This window comes from Leishmania braziliensis, chromosome 2 (assembly GCF_000002845.2).
Source record: "Leishmania braziliensis MHOM/BR/75/M2904 complete genome, chromosome 2".
NCBI classification, from domain to species: Eukaryota; Euglenozoa; class Kinetoplastea; order Trypanosomatida; family Trypanosomatidae; genus Leishmania; species Leishmania braziliensis.
In genome coordinates, this window is record NC_009295.2 from 224,000 (window position 1) to 241,571 (window position 17,572).

Genomic DNA, 17,572 nt, shown 5'->3' on the forward strand with positions numbered 1-17,572 from the left:
GCTCTCGCTGTAGGGATCGCCTTTGCTGTTGTGGTGGTGGTTCACTTGGTGCGAGGTGTGATCCTTCACACACACACACACACACACACACACACACAGAGAGAGAGAGAGAAAGAGAGGAAGCACACATACGCACAAAAACGCAGGGAAGCATATATGCGGAAACACGCTGAGAAGGAGCACGACTGGTGGACCCGTAATGATGATGATGAGCGGCTGGTGCTGCACAGAGAACAAAAAAAAAAAGCAAGGATGACTACACACGAGGAACGCAAACCGCACACGCCCACCGGAAAAAGAGGCGCGCGTGCGAAGAAACAAAGACAAGGCACTCGCCACAGCACAGCACAGCACACACACAAGCAGCGCGGTCGCCAACGTGGGAGAGAGAGCAACCAAAAAAAAAAAAAAAAACAGAAAACGCCAACACAGCAGTGGGAGGAGAAAGAGGGTGGGGAACAGGACCCGAACAGACAAGATGGTAAAACCACACCTCACCATGGCAACGAAGAAGAAAAGGGTGGCACGAGGAGGTGAGGGGGAGAGAGAAGAAGCGAACAAAAGACCGGGAAAAATGTGATTGGGGGGGGGGGGGGGGGGGTAACCGGCGTGCAGATGGAACTAAGGCGCAACACAAACCTCGCCACTCTCAAAGAGAGAAAAAGAAAAGAATCGAGGAAAAGACGCACAACCCTGCGAGAAACGTGGTGGCGGGTGGAGGGGGGAAAGGCAAAGCGTAGCAGCGCCTCCTCACCACGTCCTCACACACACGTGGAAAGTCAAGTGGGGGAGAGGGAGGGGGGGGGGCACACGAGCACACACACACACACACATGTACATGTATAGATATATATATAGATATATCTATAAACACGTACACTCTGACACGCGAGCCAGAAAGATCAGTACAGATCAACGGAGAGAAAGAGAGGGGGAGTCCACCGCTCGTCGAAGCGTGTAGGAAACGCAGACACGTAGACAACTCGCTTGCCGTTTCCCCTTTCGCTCAAAGAGAGAGTGCACACAGAGGAAGAGAGGGGGAGGGACGAGGAAAGGACGGAAGCGAAGGTCGAGAGCACAAACAGGAAAAAGTTATCGCAAGAAGATAGCATCACCAGGACGCTTCAATGATGCCCTGCCGTTGACAGCGTGAGAAGATCTCACACGTGTTCACCGTAAGCGCGGCAGCATTCAGGACGCAAAGCTGTGAAACAGAACCCTTGGCTATGGGAAGGAAGAAAAGCCCTGCCGCCCCAACGCGCGCCGACACCTCCTTGACGTGGGCGTCATGGGTTTTGCTCTGACCCAACCTACTCGGTAAGTTTTGAGTCAGGCGACGATTGCTGTCCTATCAGCTTTGACGAGTCGAGCGATTGGGCACTTCCGCCGCCAGAGTGCAAGTCGAAGTCGACACCGGCACTTACACACCTCATGCCCTCGTTATTGTTCGGTACATTGGAGCTGGCTTGGTGATTACCACCAGACCCGCCTGGCCTGCCACCCATGCGGCTGCCAAGTCCGTTGCGGTGAAACGCTTGCTGCTGCTGCTGCTGCTGTGTGCGATGGCGACGCGCCACCACCTCCACCATCCAGTCATGAATGGAGGTGTCGCGGGCTTGCAGGATGGGGTGGTAGAAAAGCCTCGCTGCCGTGCTACGCTCGTTGGGATTGCGCTGCAGACAAGCGAGGAGGAAATCGCGTACGCCGGGTACGTCGCATTCAATGGCCAGCTCACTGTTCTCGCTCATGGCACGATAGTACTCACACATCTCTGGAAGCCCCAGCGCATGCTGCGGTAACTCCACCGACAGCACCTCGGCAGCGATGCAGCCGATAGACCACACATCACAGGCGCGCCCATACGGATCCCCCACCAAGATCTCAGGAGCCATGTACGCGAACGTGCCTCTGATAAGTCGCAGGCCGCCACCATGTTTGTGCACCGCCGTGCCAAAGTCCGTAATCTTAACGTGCCCCTGGCGAAAGAGGACGTTGTCCGGCTTCAAGTCCCGATGCACGATCCGCATGTTGTGCAGATAGGAAACGGCACTGATGATCTCTCGCAGTAGGTGTTTGATCTCGGGCGGGTTCACCAGCTTTCCGCTGTGAATCAACGAGCTCAGCGAGCCGCCAGTACAGAGCTCCATGAAGATGGAGATGCAGTTGTCGTCGCGTTCGCAGTAGTAGTATCGCACAATGTTGGGATGCTGCAGTGAACTCATAATCTCCACCTCCTGGGCAATGTCACGCAGCTGTGAGCCGACCGCAGTGGCTCCTTCACCCGTCTCTTCCCCCACCCCTGCCGCCCCGGGAGACCCCGCGAAGGTTGCGCCTGCTGCAAGGGGCCCAGTGCTGCCTACACAAGCCCCAGCGACTCTGCTGTACCCTGGCTGCACCTGCTGCTCCTCATCTTCGTTCGACTCCTCCTTCAAGTACATCCGCTTCACTGCGCACTTGGCTCCTGTGTGCTCCATCTCTGCCTCGAACACGTTACCAAATGCGCCTCCACCGAGCCTGCGGCCGAGAGTGTACGGTGGAACCTGAAAAGGCTGCGATGGGGACTGCCGCCCTTGCCGCTCCTGCTCCTGCTGAGGCACCGGGAACGAGAGAGAACTGAGCTCCGACTCCACCCCGATGCCCGCCTGGAAGAGAGCGTTGAGAACAGTGGTGGAAAACGGCACCAGCAGGCGGGAGGAGAATGGCACACTGACCGGGTACGCTGCCGGTGAGCAGGAGAAGAAAAAGACGGGCCGCTTCTCCACTTGTAGCCACGAAAGCGCCGTCTCCAACGCTGCAGAACCCTCTGGCACATCTGGGGCATGGATTAGTATTACCTTGAAGCGCTCGGAGCCGTGCTTGAACGTGCTGTCAAGCGTTTGAAAGCTGCTGACGCGCGCCAGCACAAAATTGCGTTCCCACAGCGATGGTGCCACTTGCGAAAGCATCCCCACATTCCCGCAAAACAGCAGCGCCGTTACCTTGAAGTTCTCAGGCAACTCAGAGAGTTTCAGCAGCGGCGGTTGCCTCTGCATCACACCCTTTGCGTCATCACGCCCTCCTCGAGTAAGCTCCCCCTGACTGTCGTTTCCCCAGCTGTCAGCAGTCTTCTTCCTCGCCTGCGCTCCGGTGGCGCCACTGGTGCTGCTGGCCATCGCTTGCTCCGTAGGCCGCAGCACCTGCGTTGTGCTCATGCACGCCTGCGCCCTGTGAGACGCGTGCTGACCCATGTGCGCCTGATGCTGCTCGAAGGCCACGCAACCCAGCAGAGGCGTTTTTTCACGATACCCCTCAAACCGCTGCTTGGCTGTGCCACCAGCCTGTAAAGAACGGGTGGTCAGGAAGGCGTAGTTCTCATCCCCCAGCGTCATATCATCTTCGAGCGCGTCCCCTGCACCGTCACTGCCATGCTTTCCACTGTGAGGCCGATCCGACAGGCGGTAGTAGGGTGGTGCGTTAGCAACCGGGTAGGTACTGCCTTCGGTCAGGGCTCGCAGGTTGCGCACCACCAGAGAGGTTTCATCCTCCATGTACTCATCATTGGCATCCATGTCGTCATTGTCTGCTGTGTAACCCCTGCCACTGGTCCCTGCCGCGTCCCGAGGTGTCTTCGCCGCACCACCGTGGCCGCAGCCGCTTCCACTTTCCTCCTCCTCCTCCTCCCTTTCCTCCTCCTCCATCTTTTTCTGCGCTGCGCATACCACCTCCTCGCGGAAGTACTTTGCAGCCGCGTCTGCATACGTGTTGTGATGCAATACGAACACGGCAACCGCGTACATCAAAGCCACCGCTACACTGAGCATCGCCGAAAGCACAATGCAGACGATGACTTGTGGGCGGCCAAACACCGCAAGAAAAATAATGCAGAGAATCGAAACAATGAGCAAACCTATCAAGACGCACGTGACAGCACATCGGTGTTGTGCGCTTCCCAGCCACTGTCGCACCAAAAACAAACAGGTGCTGCGAAGCTGGCAAGCCTGTTCTGTGGAGATGGCGTCGAAAAGCCGTGATGAAACACGGTCGAACGCGGCACTGTAAGGGCCTTCCTTTTCCCAGGTTAACGCAACATCTGCAACAAGTGAGCGGAGCTTCGGCTTCGACCACCTCACCAAGAGCGGGTTCAAGTACACTCCTTTCAACTCGAAAACGGAGAAACTTATGCGATCCTCCAGCATATAGAGCTCTTGCTCGCGATTTGGAGTCCAATTTGAGACAAGGGAGAACGACGCATCACTTAACCGGGCGCGGTTCTCCTCGAGAGAGGTTCGAGACGATTGGCGCTGCAGTCGCAGCTCATTCCACTTGATGATGTTGGCAAAAAGATAGAACAAAGAAGGTACGCAGAGCCACTCTAGTTCACCACGATAACTGCCAAATGAACGCCAATCTGCAAGACCGTCTGTATGGTACTGACCCCTACTTCCCCCGGCAAGATTCTCTACACTGCGCGCAGGCAATTCTCTTCGTGCTCCACTGCTTTGTGTTCCGGTCACTCCATTACCATACGCGTAGTGGGTGTCGCTAGTGGACCTAGTGTCACTTCTCCGACTTGTGTTGTTATGATGATGAAGGGGATTTGAAACTGCTGCTGCACTGTCCATGTTGCCACTTCCACCCTCACGTCTCGTGGAGAAGGCCCCCAGAGCCTTTTCACTTGACCCCAGCACCTCGCTCAAAAACTGGGCACTTCGTCGACTACGACTAGCACTCTCACGCGTGTTAGTTGTGACACCATCGCTGGGAGCGAGATTCGTATCCAGCAACCGGCCTGCGCAAGCAACAGCAGTGGAGAGACTATTAGGAACCTTTACCTCCGCAACGTCTCCGGATCCTGATCCCCCTCCCCAGCCACTTTCTGGAAACTCTGCTTCAACGCGGACCACAGGCACCGTAGGGCTAGCAATTAGTGCTGTCGGAGATGTATCACGGCTTCGGCGGCGCAGTGCATTTTTCCCCGCGGAAAAGTGGCAGAGCTGCTGGTGCAACGACTGCATGGACTTCTCCGCCTCACCAGAGCTCTTTCTTGACCCAGCATCCCTCTCATTATACACTGTTGAGACTACTACTGGCTCAGCTTTTGTCAAAAAGGCCACTCCTGTGGATACCGGTGCATTATGATTGTAGGAATCAATAGAGACACGGGTGCTATCAACGCCGGCTTGATCAGGAGTCGACGCCGATTTTTCGATATTCTCAGGATCTATTTGTACCTGTTCACCTTTCGCACCCCCATGCCCAGATAGTTCACGATGTGGAGGGAAGGCATCAATGCTAATATCTGATCTCCTGCATGAGCGACTAGTCAAGCTGTAACTATGCTGAGTTTCGCCATAACCACCCAATTTTTCACAGTCCTCGCAGTCAGGACCCTCAGCGTCAAGCTGAGGGCCCATTCCTTCGGATAAGTGATTGTTTTGTGAGGTAACGATTCTGCTACGCACAGTCATCATACTCCCTGCAACCCCGCCGTGACTTTTTCGATGAATAGATGAAGGCCCTTTTCCTGTCTCACCGACCTCAGGTACCTGATTCATTCCTGGTGCATAGGAAGTCTGTCCCAGAGTTGGTGTCGCCTCCACGCACGCCACAGTTGGGTGTGTATTTGTTTCATCTATTATTGGGCTTTCCCTACGTCCACTGTCCCCGGAAGTTCGCATTCCGCCGATCAGGTGCAAGGTTGAGAGTTCCCACTACAAGTGGATATCCAATTAACCCCTGCTTCAGTGGGCTTCCCTCAGCTCTAGCCAATCTGCGGAAAAAAAAGAGCGAGCTACTGTACTGAGAACCCAGCCTCGAAAAGTGTGCAGGGACAAAGCTCCCAAGTACCACAGGAAAGCGCTGAGAAAACAAAAAGCTGAGCTCCCTGATCACTGGTACTCTACACTCGCTAACCCTGCTTTCCTCGCTTATTTGGTAGAGCAATATAAAGAAAGCAGACTTTCTAGTTGACCGTCGGAGCGCCGCTTCCTTATTCCCAGTGCCGCACACAACAGGCCTTTGCCTTCCCAAGCAAATAAAAAATGTAGCAAAAAGGACTGAGCTATAAAAGAGAGGAGCTACCTTGTGGGGCTCCAGCTCCTGAAACTACACTGAAGCTCCGCAGAATGCTGTGTTGGTCACCAAGCTACCTAACAAACAGCGAGACTGAGAAAACAGGACCCGCTTATGGTTGGGGGATCATATAGATAAGGCCATATAATATGAAAGAGAGTAACAAAAAAACAGGGAGGTGGGAGAAGAGTGGGAATGAAATCAGAGAGCTTTTTTTTTTTTTGCATTCAACGGGGACAACAGTTGTACCCAACTTTTTGAAGAAAGAGAGAAGCTCATCGCACATGTGATGTGGAACCCGGAGAAAGAAAATTAGACCTCGTGTATCCGCCTAAGGATGATGTCTTTCATGAAATTTAAAAGTTTTGGCTCGATATTACATGAACTATTGTCTTAGCTGTTCTTTTTTGATGCAAAAGTTGTGAAAAGATGCTACTTCTGTGGTACTATTGCCTCTCCTTACTGGTATTGATTTCGCCCACAGTCTCTATCCAAATCACTTTGTCACTGTAGAAGGTTAGCACAGTGTGGCCAAGCAGCCGCTAATGCAAAATAAAAGCCACCTCAAAAGGTGTGCTAAGCGACACCCATCACTCCAACTAATAGTCCTTTCCAATCCTTACAAAGGAGCTGCTAATCTGCTACCCTATGGAGTCTCAGATGACCAGACCTTGAACATCACAGCCAATTACCCTGATAATAGCCACAGGCCACTTCATTCACGCTTGTATAATTTGTGTGAAGAATATCACACTTCCTCTCCTCTTTCGCTTCGAGAACTAGAAAGTTGTGAGACACCCTCTATCAGCACTACCATAATCCTCTCTACAAATCAGTTGAGAAAAAATCCAGTGCTATAATCTGAAAATCTAAACTCGTAGCTACCGTCTCTGCGGGGAACCAACCCAGGCTCCCTATAAGCATAGTTTACCGTAAAGCATGTTAGCAATCAAGTACGAAGAAAAAAGGTGGGAGAGTCGACCGTCCGCTGTGGAAAACTCCGATCACAAAAGTACGTCTACTTAAGCATCCCTTGCCCTGCCATCAGTTCGTCTCTCTCAGTGACATCGTATGGTCATGTGCTTTTTCGCATGACTCTGGACTCCGCTACTCGATCTCACTAGTACACCGTTGCAGTAATGAATTTATCATGAGGAAGCAGCAAGCTCGACAGTGCACCTCGTGCAAACCCCATTTCACCTTGATCATACCAGGTATCGAGCAATCTGTTGGGTGTTAGCAACCCAGGCAAAAACACTGAGGTTGACACAAAACCAGTACCACCTCATGTAATCCCAGCCCCTCCCCAATTCCCCCACGCCAAGACCCACAGCACAAGCAGGGGCAACATCTCCCAATTCAAACTCAAAACTGAGCGCAATGGAAATGACAAGAAAACAGGAGAATTAAGAGAATACACCCTCAAAGCCACCAAGGCAACATGAACAGACAGACTTTAATGATTCGCAACTGTGCAACCGCGTGCCCTCCTCAGATCCGTAACGAACGAAAAAAAAAACTCACCCATATGAGCGCCAAGCCGCAGCTTATCTCCCCCGCCCATACAAACAACAGCACCACCGACCGCAGACCATGTGAAGTCCACAAAACCCTGTTTTAAAGCAAGCCCACGGCCGCATTGAGCACACCTTTCTTCCCCCAACCCGCTCATCCTGTCACATCGCTTTTGCCTGCTACACCCCTGACCAGCCGGGCGCCGCCGGGGACGAGGCCCGCCCGGGGCCCCAAAGCGCCGGCACCCTTCGCCAACACGCAAAGCCAGGGAACCCCACCCCTGCCGACGAGGGCTTTTCCGGCCCCACCAAGCGGGGAAAAAAAAAGCGTTTCCACAGCGAAAACGCGGCGCGGCTAGGGGACGCCTACCCCACGCACAAAAACACGAAACAAATAACAAGGACTAGGCAACCACCCCAGAGCAGGAGCGCCCCCTGTAGCACAGCCGCGCCGCCAAAGCGGTCACCAGCCCCAAAGCCAGACCACAACAGCGCCAAAGGACGCGCGCCCGCGACCCGCTTCGGGAAGGGGGGCCCACACCTTTCCAAAGGGGCTGTTTTCCCGAAAGAAAGGGTCCCACAGACAAGAATTTTTTTGGCATGACGGGGGGGGGGGGGGGGCTTTGCGTTTGGCGCCCCGCCGCCCGCCGCCCTCCCCTAAACCCGCCACCACGCAAGAATATTTTAGGCATTTAAAGGGGCGAAAGACAGCAAACACGGAACCCCCCAGGCCCAGTTTATCCATGCTTTACAACAGAAGAAAGGCGCTTCTTCACTAAACGAGAAGTTGTCTGCAAACAAAACAAATCCATTTTAAGACTTTGCGGGGACAAGAAAAACACGCCCCCTTTTGTCGCACAAAAAAATCAAAGCAGTATTTTTTATATGAGAATTTGAGCCCCGAATTCAAACCATTCGCCGTCAAAAAATGCCCCGCTGGTGAGCTCTGATATTTAGACTCCTTTGTGATTGGCTAAAACCTCTGGGCTTCGGGCTAAACAAAATAGAAGCCGCGGAAGGCTCCAAAAAACACACTCTTCTCTTTTTTACTTTCACGAGGCGTCCCGTGTCGGGAAAAAAAAACGCCCGGGGCCCACGGTTAGGGGAAAGGACACCCTCCGCGGAAACAGAGCCCATTTTTTCTGGAGGGGTCATCTAAGAGAGCCTGCTCTTATCTGGAAGCGCCGTGTGTTTTGCTTTTTGCCGCCTTTTGCGCCCCTTGTTTTCCACAAACTTCCCGTTAATAGAGGCGCCTCAATTAACCACCGCTAGGGGGTTGACCCCATCTTGTTTTTCCAAAAACCGGACTTCTTAATGGACAATTGGTTTCACCTTCCGCAGGTGGCGGGTGTTTCTTTCACGCACACTTCCCCGGAGGGGTTGCGGGGGCGTTCTTTTATTCCGGGGGCCGCCGCGGGGACGGGGCATCCGGGCGGGCGAAGCGAACGACCAAAAAACCCAGCCCCTCGAAACCAAGCCCGAAAGAGAAGCCCACAGAGCCGTTTCAGAGAAACAGAAAGGTTTCGCCAGTTTCGTGACACTTCGCCCCTCGGGACCCGCCCCCTATTAGAAACACCGCCAGCGCCTGTTTAAAAATGATGCGGGGGAATGGCCGCTGCCAAACTCGCCGCCGCGCCGCCCTAAAAGTTCTTGGCGGGACGCGCGGATCACCCCGTTACCTTGCGACTTCGGGGGAGGGGGACGCCTGCGCAGGATTTCTGGGGTTGGAAATCGGCCGCCGCATCGTGGCTTTCCCTGGCGCCAAAAAGCCTGCCGCCAGGAGCCAACAGCCAACCCACTTGCGCGGCGCCAAAAACCGCCCCCCTTTGTTTTCAAAAATGGAGTTTGGGGGGGGCCGCGGGCGACCGGACCCCCCGCCAGCCAAAAAACGAAACGACAGAACGGCGAAAGCCGTTTTTTTGCATGATGCGTGTGAAGACTGTAGCGCGCAATTTTTTGCCTTCGCTGGTGGTTCCGGCCCTCTGACGCTTTGACTTTTTTCCCACCCTACCTGTCAGTGGTTTTTTTTTTGGTGGGGGGCTGCGGAAAGCTCCCTGCGGGCACCGTTTTTTTCATCCCGGGAGCAGGCGCTGTGTTTTCGGCTGGCGCGGCCCGCCATTGGCGGCGGGCAGGAAAGACGAAATCCGCCCCCCGAAGGGCCCCCACACCACGCCGGTTTTGCGCTTGCGCGCGCGGGTTTTTGCGGGTTTGTCGGCCGTGCGGGTGCGCCTGTTCCCCCCGGGTGGATGTTTTTTTTTTTACACGCGGGGGCCCACGCACCGGACCCCGCACGCATTTCCACAGACAACGCACTGCGCCAACGGCGGGGTTTAATCTTTCCGCCAAAAGGGCGAGGCGTCATCTTAAACCGAACGCATTACAGGGAAGCGGTGCAGGGGGATTCCCAACCGAACGGCGATCGCTCCCGCACCCTTCTGTTTTTGTGCTGTCGGCGGGTTCGCTTCTGCAACTGGCGTTCCCCTCGGGGGGTGTGAGGGGGGGGGGGCCTTCGCCCCTTCCGAAAAAAATCGGTGGCGGCGTAACCGGGGCGCGCGCGGGTGAAGGCGCAGGGCCCCGCCCCCGGGCACAAAAACCCACCCAGCGCACGGCGGCCGCCGCGGGAAACACGGCGATTACCAATCCCGCCGGATCCTCCATCCATCTTCGCGCGCGCATCACACACCGGTTTCAAAGGAAAAGGGATCGCCCTGGGGGGGCGGCCGCTCCCGGCCGGCGCTCGAGAAGGCCTCGCCGGCGGTGGTTTGGCCGCCGGGGCGGGCGCGGAAAAGCCCCCGCCCCCCCAGGCGCTGCGAATACGCAAACCGTTGTTGTGCTCGATAATTCCGAAAGTGATCTACGGCAATCCGTCGCTGTAGCTTTCATGCGATGTGATCATCACGTTGCTTTGTGCGGCGGGAATCTGGGCTTCGGGGGGGCGGCTAGTGGCCTTTCCGGCGTCCGCCAAAGGCGCCGGGGGCGGGGTAGTCCCGGCCCCCTCTCCTTTTTACGAGCCGGGCGGCAGGGATTCTTCCGCGGCAGGGCGGTGCACCCCGATGCGAAGATCGCCGCGAGCCCCAGAGATGTTGAAAACATCAGGCTAGATAGGCGTAGGTGCAGGGGTGCTTTGTCAGAGACAGGAAGTCTGCGTGTCACCATCGGCTTTGGCGCGGCCGGGAAAATGGGCCGCCACCAAGTCGATTCGGAAAACACGGCGCCGGCCATAGCGAATTCCATGGCGATGCTGGGGCCCACCGGCATCGTAAGGGTCACTGGGTCGGCTTCCGTAGGAGCAGCTTGGCCGCGGAGGGTGGGAAAAGCGAGGCAAGATGCATTCCTTTGGGGGGTTTCATGGTGGCTTGCTGGCATTTCAGACAGGTGTCGCCTTTATCCTTGGCCCGCGTTGCTAGGAATGACGCGTTTTCGTCTGCGCCATGGGGGCTTTAACCGTGGCGCGGGGCTTTTTTGCGCGCAGGCCTGGAGCACGCCCGGGTTGGCAAAACGCCCGGCCACGAAAACGTTGGCGAGGCCACCCCGGCGAAGCACCGCCCCAGCCCGCGGCCGCAAGTGGCGACTTCCGAGCCCGAAAGCCACCCGACGAGCGCCAAGGCGCGGGGCGTGCGGACAACGGCGGCCAGCCCCCAGGGAAAAAAGGACCACCCACACCTCCTTGAGTCACGTCCAAAATTAGCGCAAATCACCGCCATTTGTGAGGCCATACGGGGGGCTGTCGGCAAGGAGATTAAACTCACCAGCGCGAGGGCAAAGGCCGTCTCACGGCGGAACCTGCTACAGCAGGTTCACGCAAATGACTTTAGGTTTCGGTTTGGCGATAGCGCAAAAAGCTTCACCATTTGCGTGCGCTAGAAAAAAAGCATGATTCACACGGGTGAGCCGCCGTAAAAACTTTTTCGTTGCAAAAGCGAAATGAACTGTAATGTCTTCCCTGGTTCAGTAAAACCTGCGCGCCTACAAACCCACACAAACACGTCTGCATCTGCGGATTCGATGAAGCAATATAGCAATTATCCCTTTATCACCGCATGAAACCCGGGCGTCACGACTATACCCCAGATAGCCCGGGTAGCTGGCGCTGGCTGACTGAAAGCGATACCCACAGACCAAAAGGATACCGTTTTGGGGCGTTCCGAACCCCGTGTCATGGGCGGCGGCCTTGGGCGCCACCTCCAGGACACACACCCGCCACACACACAAAAAAGAAAACAAAACAGCGCCATGGCGCACCCAAAATGTTGCCGGAAGACGGGTCCCGGAAGTTTCGCATACCAATACAGTAACTGATACTTATACATCCTGATAGGAAAAAGGTACTCGAGCACAAGGGGAGGTTGCTGGGTGGGGCGGGTGCCGTTATTCGGCATCGTCGTCCTGGCGGGCGAGGCCAAGCGGCGTCCCACAATAATAGTTCCGGGGGTTCTGAGGGGGTCAGGCCCAGTCGCTATCGGATGCTCCTGGGGCGGGAGTCAGGTTCCAATTCACGTTCCATTTAGTCCGTCAGCAGTCCCCGCGCCCAGTTGGCCCGCACCGCCTCGAAGACGTACGCGTTGCCTTCGTGAAGCGCCCGGGAAATGCAGGACAGCAGTTCCTCGAAGGCGGTTCGCGTGGAGAACGGGAAGTTGGCGGAGCCCGCGACGGCGAGCAGCCAGTGGAAGCTCTCCTTGTGGAGGCCCCCGGTCGACTCGAGCGACACCGGTGCAAACGTGGTGCCGGTCGCTGCCGCCCAGTCGCCCCACTTCCGCTTCTTCGCGGCGTGCGCCTGTTGAAGGGGGTTCTGATGGGCGCTGCGGGCCCGGCCGGGGAACGTGATCACCACGTCCGTGGCGAAGGTCCCGCCCGCCGCGGCGATGCTCAGGTCGAGCCGTTCGCCGCTCGTGCTGCTCACCCGGGGCTCCGCGACCACCGCGAACCCGAGCCGTTTAGCCCACGCTTCGATGGCCGAGAGGACGTGGTTGTGACGCTGGATCCGCGGGCCTCCGGGGACCAACGGGCACACGTTCGCGTGCGCGTTGTCCGCGTCCGCCCCGCATGCACACCGCACCTCGGGACGGAGAACCCGTAGGAGGAGCCGCTGGCGGACGAGGACCTCGAAGGGGAAGTCGCCCAGGTGAAGCGCCGGGTCGGCAAGCGCGCGCGTGGCACCTGGCGCCGCGTTGGCCTTCACGATCTCGAGGGCAGGCTCCGGGAGGAGTGTTTTGAGGGCCTCGAGATTGTGTTGGTCCAACTGGTGCGTGTGTGTCTTCTGCGCGCCTTTCCGGCCTACGCTGTGCGCCGCGAAGCGCGAGATGGCCAGCTGCGACCGCAGCCCGCATCCGCCCATGGCAAGGGGGAGCTGGCAAAGGGAGGGGCGGCCGCCCCTTCGATCGGCGCGCCGCCCGCGAGGACCGACAACGTATGGAGGACGCGGTCGTCAAACCATGCCGCGCTGTCGCGCAGCTCGTCGGCGCTGTGGGTCCGCAAGAGAAAGGTCAGGCGCGGCAGCGCCGACGCACGCAGGAGGTTCATGCGCGCGTGGCGTGGGAGCTCGTCCCCGCCAAGGGCGGTGAAGTACGCCTCGTACGGGCGGGTTTTCTCCCACACCCACTCGTCCACCGGCGCGCCGCTGCCGCGGAAGCCGGCGCCGAGGATGCGCACCACGCCGCTCGCCAGCGGCACCGCCACCCCGGCGACCGACACCGGCTCTGGCGCGGCGCTCTTCGACAGGTGGTGGCTTTTCGCCGGGTTGATGTCGAAGCCGGTGGCCGCGAGCGCCGGCCCCGCCTCGTCCAGGAACGCCTGGACTGCCGCCCGTGGACCGACGACGGTCAGGTCGTCGAGATACGCCGTCACTTTGGCGAGCGGGTGCGCCGCCATAATCGGCCGCAGTGTCTCGGCCACGGCGGTGGCGAAGAGAAGGGGACTGAGCACCATGCCCTGGCGGACGCCGCGCGTCGACCAGAGTTGCTCTACCCGGCGGCCGCCCTCGTAGACGCCAAGGGCGCCCGGCTCCCCGAGGGAAAGGTCCACCACCCCGAACGTGTGGCGGAGGGCGTGGTGGCGGAACGCCGCCCTCAGCACCCATGCGCGGGAGACGCGGTTGTACGCGTTGGTCGCGTCTAGCGCGACGAGCGTGTCGGCCGACTCGCTCGCGTACGTCTCCCGGATCTGGGCGACCGCCTCGGCGGCGTCGCCCCACACACCGAATTGCCATCCCTGGAAGATGTCGCGGAACGGCTTTTCCACCGCGTCCAGTGCGAGGTGCGAGGCGATTTTCAGCCACACCGACTCCGGCGTGATTGGCCGGACCTTCGGCGACCCCGGTTCTTTCAGGAACGGGTGGACGACGCACGCGCGGAGGCGGAACGCGAAGGACGCCGACACGTTCCCGGCGAGGATGTCTTGCATCAGTGCGGTCGTCTCCGCCAGGAGCGCCGCATTTTCGACCACGGGAACGAGCAGTTCTCGGGTCCATCCGTCGAGCCCCGGTGCGGCGGCTCGGCCGAGCCGTTTCAGCACCACGTTCCTGACCTTCTCCGGCTTTAGGCCGTGGGGAAAAGGTGTCTGCGGTGGGCACGGGTACCCCGCTGGGTCTTCCTGCGGGTGAAGCGCGCGGAGCTGGTCCAGTGCCTCGCTGGCGCGCGCGCGTGGGAGCTGTGCCTGGAACAGCGTGCGCGCCGCCTTTCCGACGGCTCCTAGCGAGAGTTGGTGGAGGATGCGGCGCGCGCGGCGTTCCTCAGCGGTGTGCGCGTTTCTGGTGGGAAGGTGTTCCTCCGTGTTGGCTCGCCGTGTGGCGCCGGCGTGGCCCGTGTACGGCTCGTCTCTTTCTCCCTCCCTGGGCGTCTCGCTGGGTTCCTCTTGGTGGCTCTCGTCCTCCTCCCGTGCTGGTGCGCGCGGTTTGGCGAGGCGAGTGCGCACCAGCTCGGTAAGCGCCAGCTGGCGCTGGTAGCGTCCCGCGGCGGCCGCCGCGGTGTAGCCGAGGAGGGTGTGGCCGACCGCCTCGGCCCAGTGTCCCCATTCCTGCTTCCGGAGTGTCCGGATCGTGGCGGGAAACTCCTGCACCCACTCGGCGTCGGCCTCCGTGGGTCTGGTGCGGTGGCGTGTCGGCGGTAGTGGTGTCTCCGGGGTGGGCTCCACCACTGCGTCCTGCCGGGGTGTGCTTTGCTCTGTCCGTGCGCGCTTCTGGTTGCGGACCGCCCTGGTGACGAACTCGCCGCATTTCCGGCCGTGTGCTCGTCGAGCGTTTCCGGACGCGATGACGAACTCGCCGCACGAGAGGCAGCGGTCTACCCCGGTGGCCTTCAGCGCGTCCACCCTCACCACCTCTCTGGCGTGGGTGGTGTTAAGGTGGCTAGTCTGTTGTTGCCGCCGGGCGCGCGATGTCCATGTGCGCGGGCAGGCCGGGCAGTGGATCGTCCCGGTCTGCTGTGCTGCCGTGTTCTCGCCGTGGTGAAATCGGTGCCGTGCCTCGTCGGAGGTTTGTGACACGTCCTCGGCGGCCTGGTCGGGCTCTGTGTGCACGCTCTCGGTCGTGTCGCTCTCCTCTCCCTCCCTTTCGGTTCCGGGTGGCTGGGTGGGTGGTGTGTGTGTCTCCGTCCGTGGCTCGGCCGGCCTGGGTGCGATCCCGGTGTCTTCCTCCTCTTGCTCCGCGGTGTCCGGGTGCATGCCGTAGGTTGTGCGGCCCCACGGGTCGCGTGACGGTGGCGGTGGCGGTGCTGTTGGCCGCGTTGGCCTGACTGGGTGGGTGCCTGTGTCCTCCTCATTGTCTCCCTCGCCGGCCGGCTTGTAGGGAGCGCGTGTGAAGATCAGGGTGTCGATGGTGGCTGGGTCTGGCGGCGGCACGTCTGTGTCGTGAACGGTGCCGTCGTAGCGGTGCCATTGCTCCTTCCCATCTTCCCGGCACCGGACGTATGCGACCACGTGCTTCGACGTCGTGGCGCAGATCGCGGCGTGGAGTTTATAGGGGTTCTGGCTGAAGAGCGCCGTCGGGAGCATCACCTCCAGCGGCAATTCCGGCAGACCTACCGCTTTCTGGTTTCCAGCTGGCGGTATGACTGTGATTGCCACGGCTTCTCCGAAGAGAAAAACCGACAGTGCGGATAGAGTGGCGCCTTCGGTGCGGCAAGCCGGGCAGTGGTGAGGCAAGTTGGCCGATACGTGGCCGAATGCCTCGCTGATAGCGGTCGCCGTGGTGCCTGGGAGGCCGCCGGCCGGCGCCTCGTAGGTCACAGTTGCTATCTGTGGTTCTGGCTGTCCCTCTTCCGTTTCACCGCACCAGGAACAGTAGACGTCTTGGCGCGCCGTGGCGGCGAAGGCGCGTCTGATGGCGTCGTCCTGTGCCGTGAGTTTCTCCAGGGCCCATCCCGGTGAGGTGGGAAGCTGGAGGTCGAGAGCCCGTATCACCTCCCGCGCGGTGTCGGCCGTAGATCCGCGGAAGGCTCGGAGGAGAGTTGTATTGATGTTGGTGAGTCCCGGCATCGTGCAGACAGCGGCGACGACGGCCGTTATCGAGCACGACGGCCCGATTGTCGCCATGCCGCCGTGGAGCGGTGACATTCCGAATCTTCGCGGCGTTGCTCCGGACCCGGGGTGGCGCTCGCGAATGTGGTCCTGGACCGCCTTTTCGGAGTCGTTTGCGTATGTACAGCCGGCTCCGTTTACGTCCACAGCTGTGCAGTAGTAGAAACTGCTGTGGATGGGATTCGCCCACTCGAAGTGTCGCTTGAGCATGGCGGTGTGTCTGGCAAACAGTTTCCCAGCCAGATCGGTGTGCTCGACGATGGCTGTGTCGAGTGTTTTCGCCAGCTCGAAGGCTCCCTGGAGCTCATCGAATTGTGGGAGCCACGGTTCCGCGTTCCTTTTCCCGGCCGGGTGTGAGAGGCGTGCGTGTGTTGTGGCCCCTGTTTGCGTCTTTATATTAAATTTACGGTCTTGGCTGTTAGCCCGCTCTCTGGGTGAGGAAAGTTCTTCCTCGGAAAATAAATAATTAGCATTTTTAGGTCCGCTTCCCAACTTTTCAACCGTGGGAGGTGCGGTGTTAAGAACTTTTTTTTACCGGCATTCCGCCGTGTTCCTTATCGTTTTTGTTTTTTAAATAAAAGTCACGATCACCGTGACCTCGAAATACGCCGTTTATGACGACATCAGCGTATTTCTGAATTACAGCGTGGCTGCGCTGTCCGTTTGTTGTGGATTTTGTTTCCACGTTTAAGTTATCGTTATCTTGTTGGCTTCTGGCCCGTTTTCTGGGTGAGGAATATTCTTCCTCGGAATATAAATAATTAGACTTTTTAGGTCCGCTTCCCAACTTTTGAACTGTGGGAGATGCGGTGTTAAAGACTTGTTTTAACGGCATTCCGCCGTGTTCCTTGTCGTTTTTGTTTTTTAAATAAAAGTCACGATCACCGTGACCTTGAAATACGCCGTTTATGACGACATCAGCGTATTTCTGAATTACAGCGTGGCTGCGCTGTCCGTTTGTTGTGGATCTGTTTCCACATTTACATTACGTTTAAGGTGTTGGCTGTTCGCCCGCTCTCTGGGTGAGGAAAGTTCTTCCTCTGAATATAAATAGTTTAGTTTTTTTGGTCCGCATTCCCACTTTTCAACTGTGAGAGGTGCGGTGTTAAAATTTTGTTTTACCGGCATTCCGCCGTGGTTTTTTGTGTTTTTAGTTATAAAATAAGCGTCATGATCACCGTGAGCTTGAAGTGCGCCATTTCTGGCGGTGTCCACGTATCTTTGCGTGGTTAATTGTGGAATTTCAGCACGGCTTCGCTGTCCACGTGTTTCGGTCGCGCGGGTTCCTTCCCGCCACTTTTCTTGGTAAGGAGGGGGGGTGCCCGCAGGAACTGGGATAGAGGTCCTCCTGCCGGATTGTCCTCTGCAAGCGGATGGGTACATTGTTTGCACGCAAAAAAGCGCAAAAACGGAGCGGGAAAGCGACAATGAAGCACAGAAACTGATACTTATATAGCGTTAGTTGGAAGCCCAAGGGCGCCCAGGTCGTTGTGAGG

General features: G+C 58.0%; 2 protein-coding genes across 2 annotated transcripts; both read right to left on the bottom strand.

Annotated features, from left to right (window-relative positions):
* Positions 1–1,310: 1,310 nt before the first annotated feature.
* On the bottom strand, positions 1,311–5,657 carry LBRM_02_0540 (putative protein kinase; the record flags this gene model as incomplete). The annotated part of the gene is made up of 1 exon (XM_001561517.1): positions 1,311–5,657. The coding sequence occupies one exon, from the start codon at positions 5,655–5,657 to the stop codon at positions 1,311–1,313; it is 4,347 nt and encodes a 1,448-aa protein (XP_001561567.1).
* A 7,182-nt stretch (positions 5,658–12,839) lies between these two features.
* LBRM_02_0550 (Retrotransposable element SLACS) lies at positions 12,840–16,286 on the bottom strand (the record flags this gene model as incomplete). The annotated part of the gene is made up of 1 exon (XM_001561518.2): positions 12,840–16,286. One exon carries the CDS (start codon positions 16,284–16,286, stop codon positions 12,840–12,842), a length of 3,447 nt encoding a protein of 1,148 aa, XP_001561568.2.
* Positions 16,287–17,572: the final 1,286 nt, after the last annotated feature.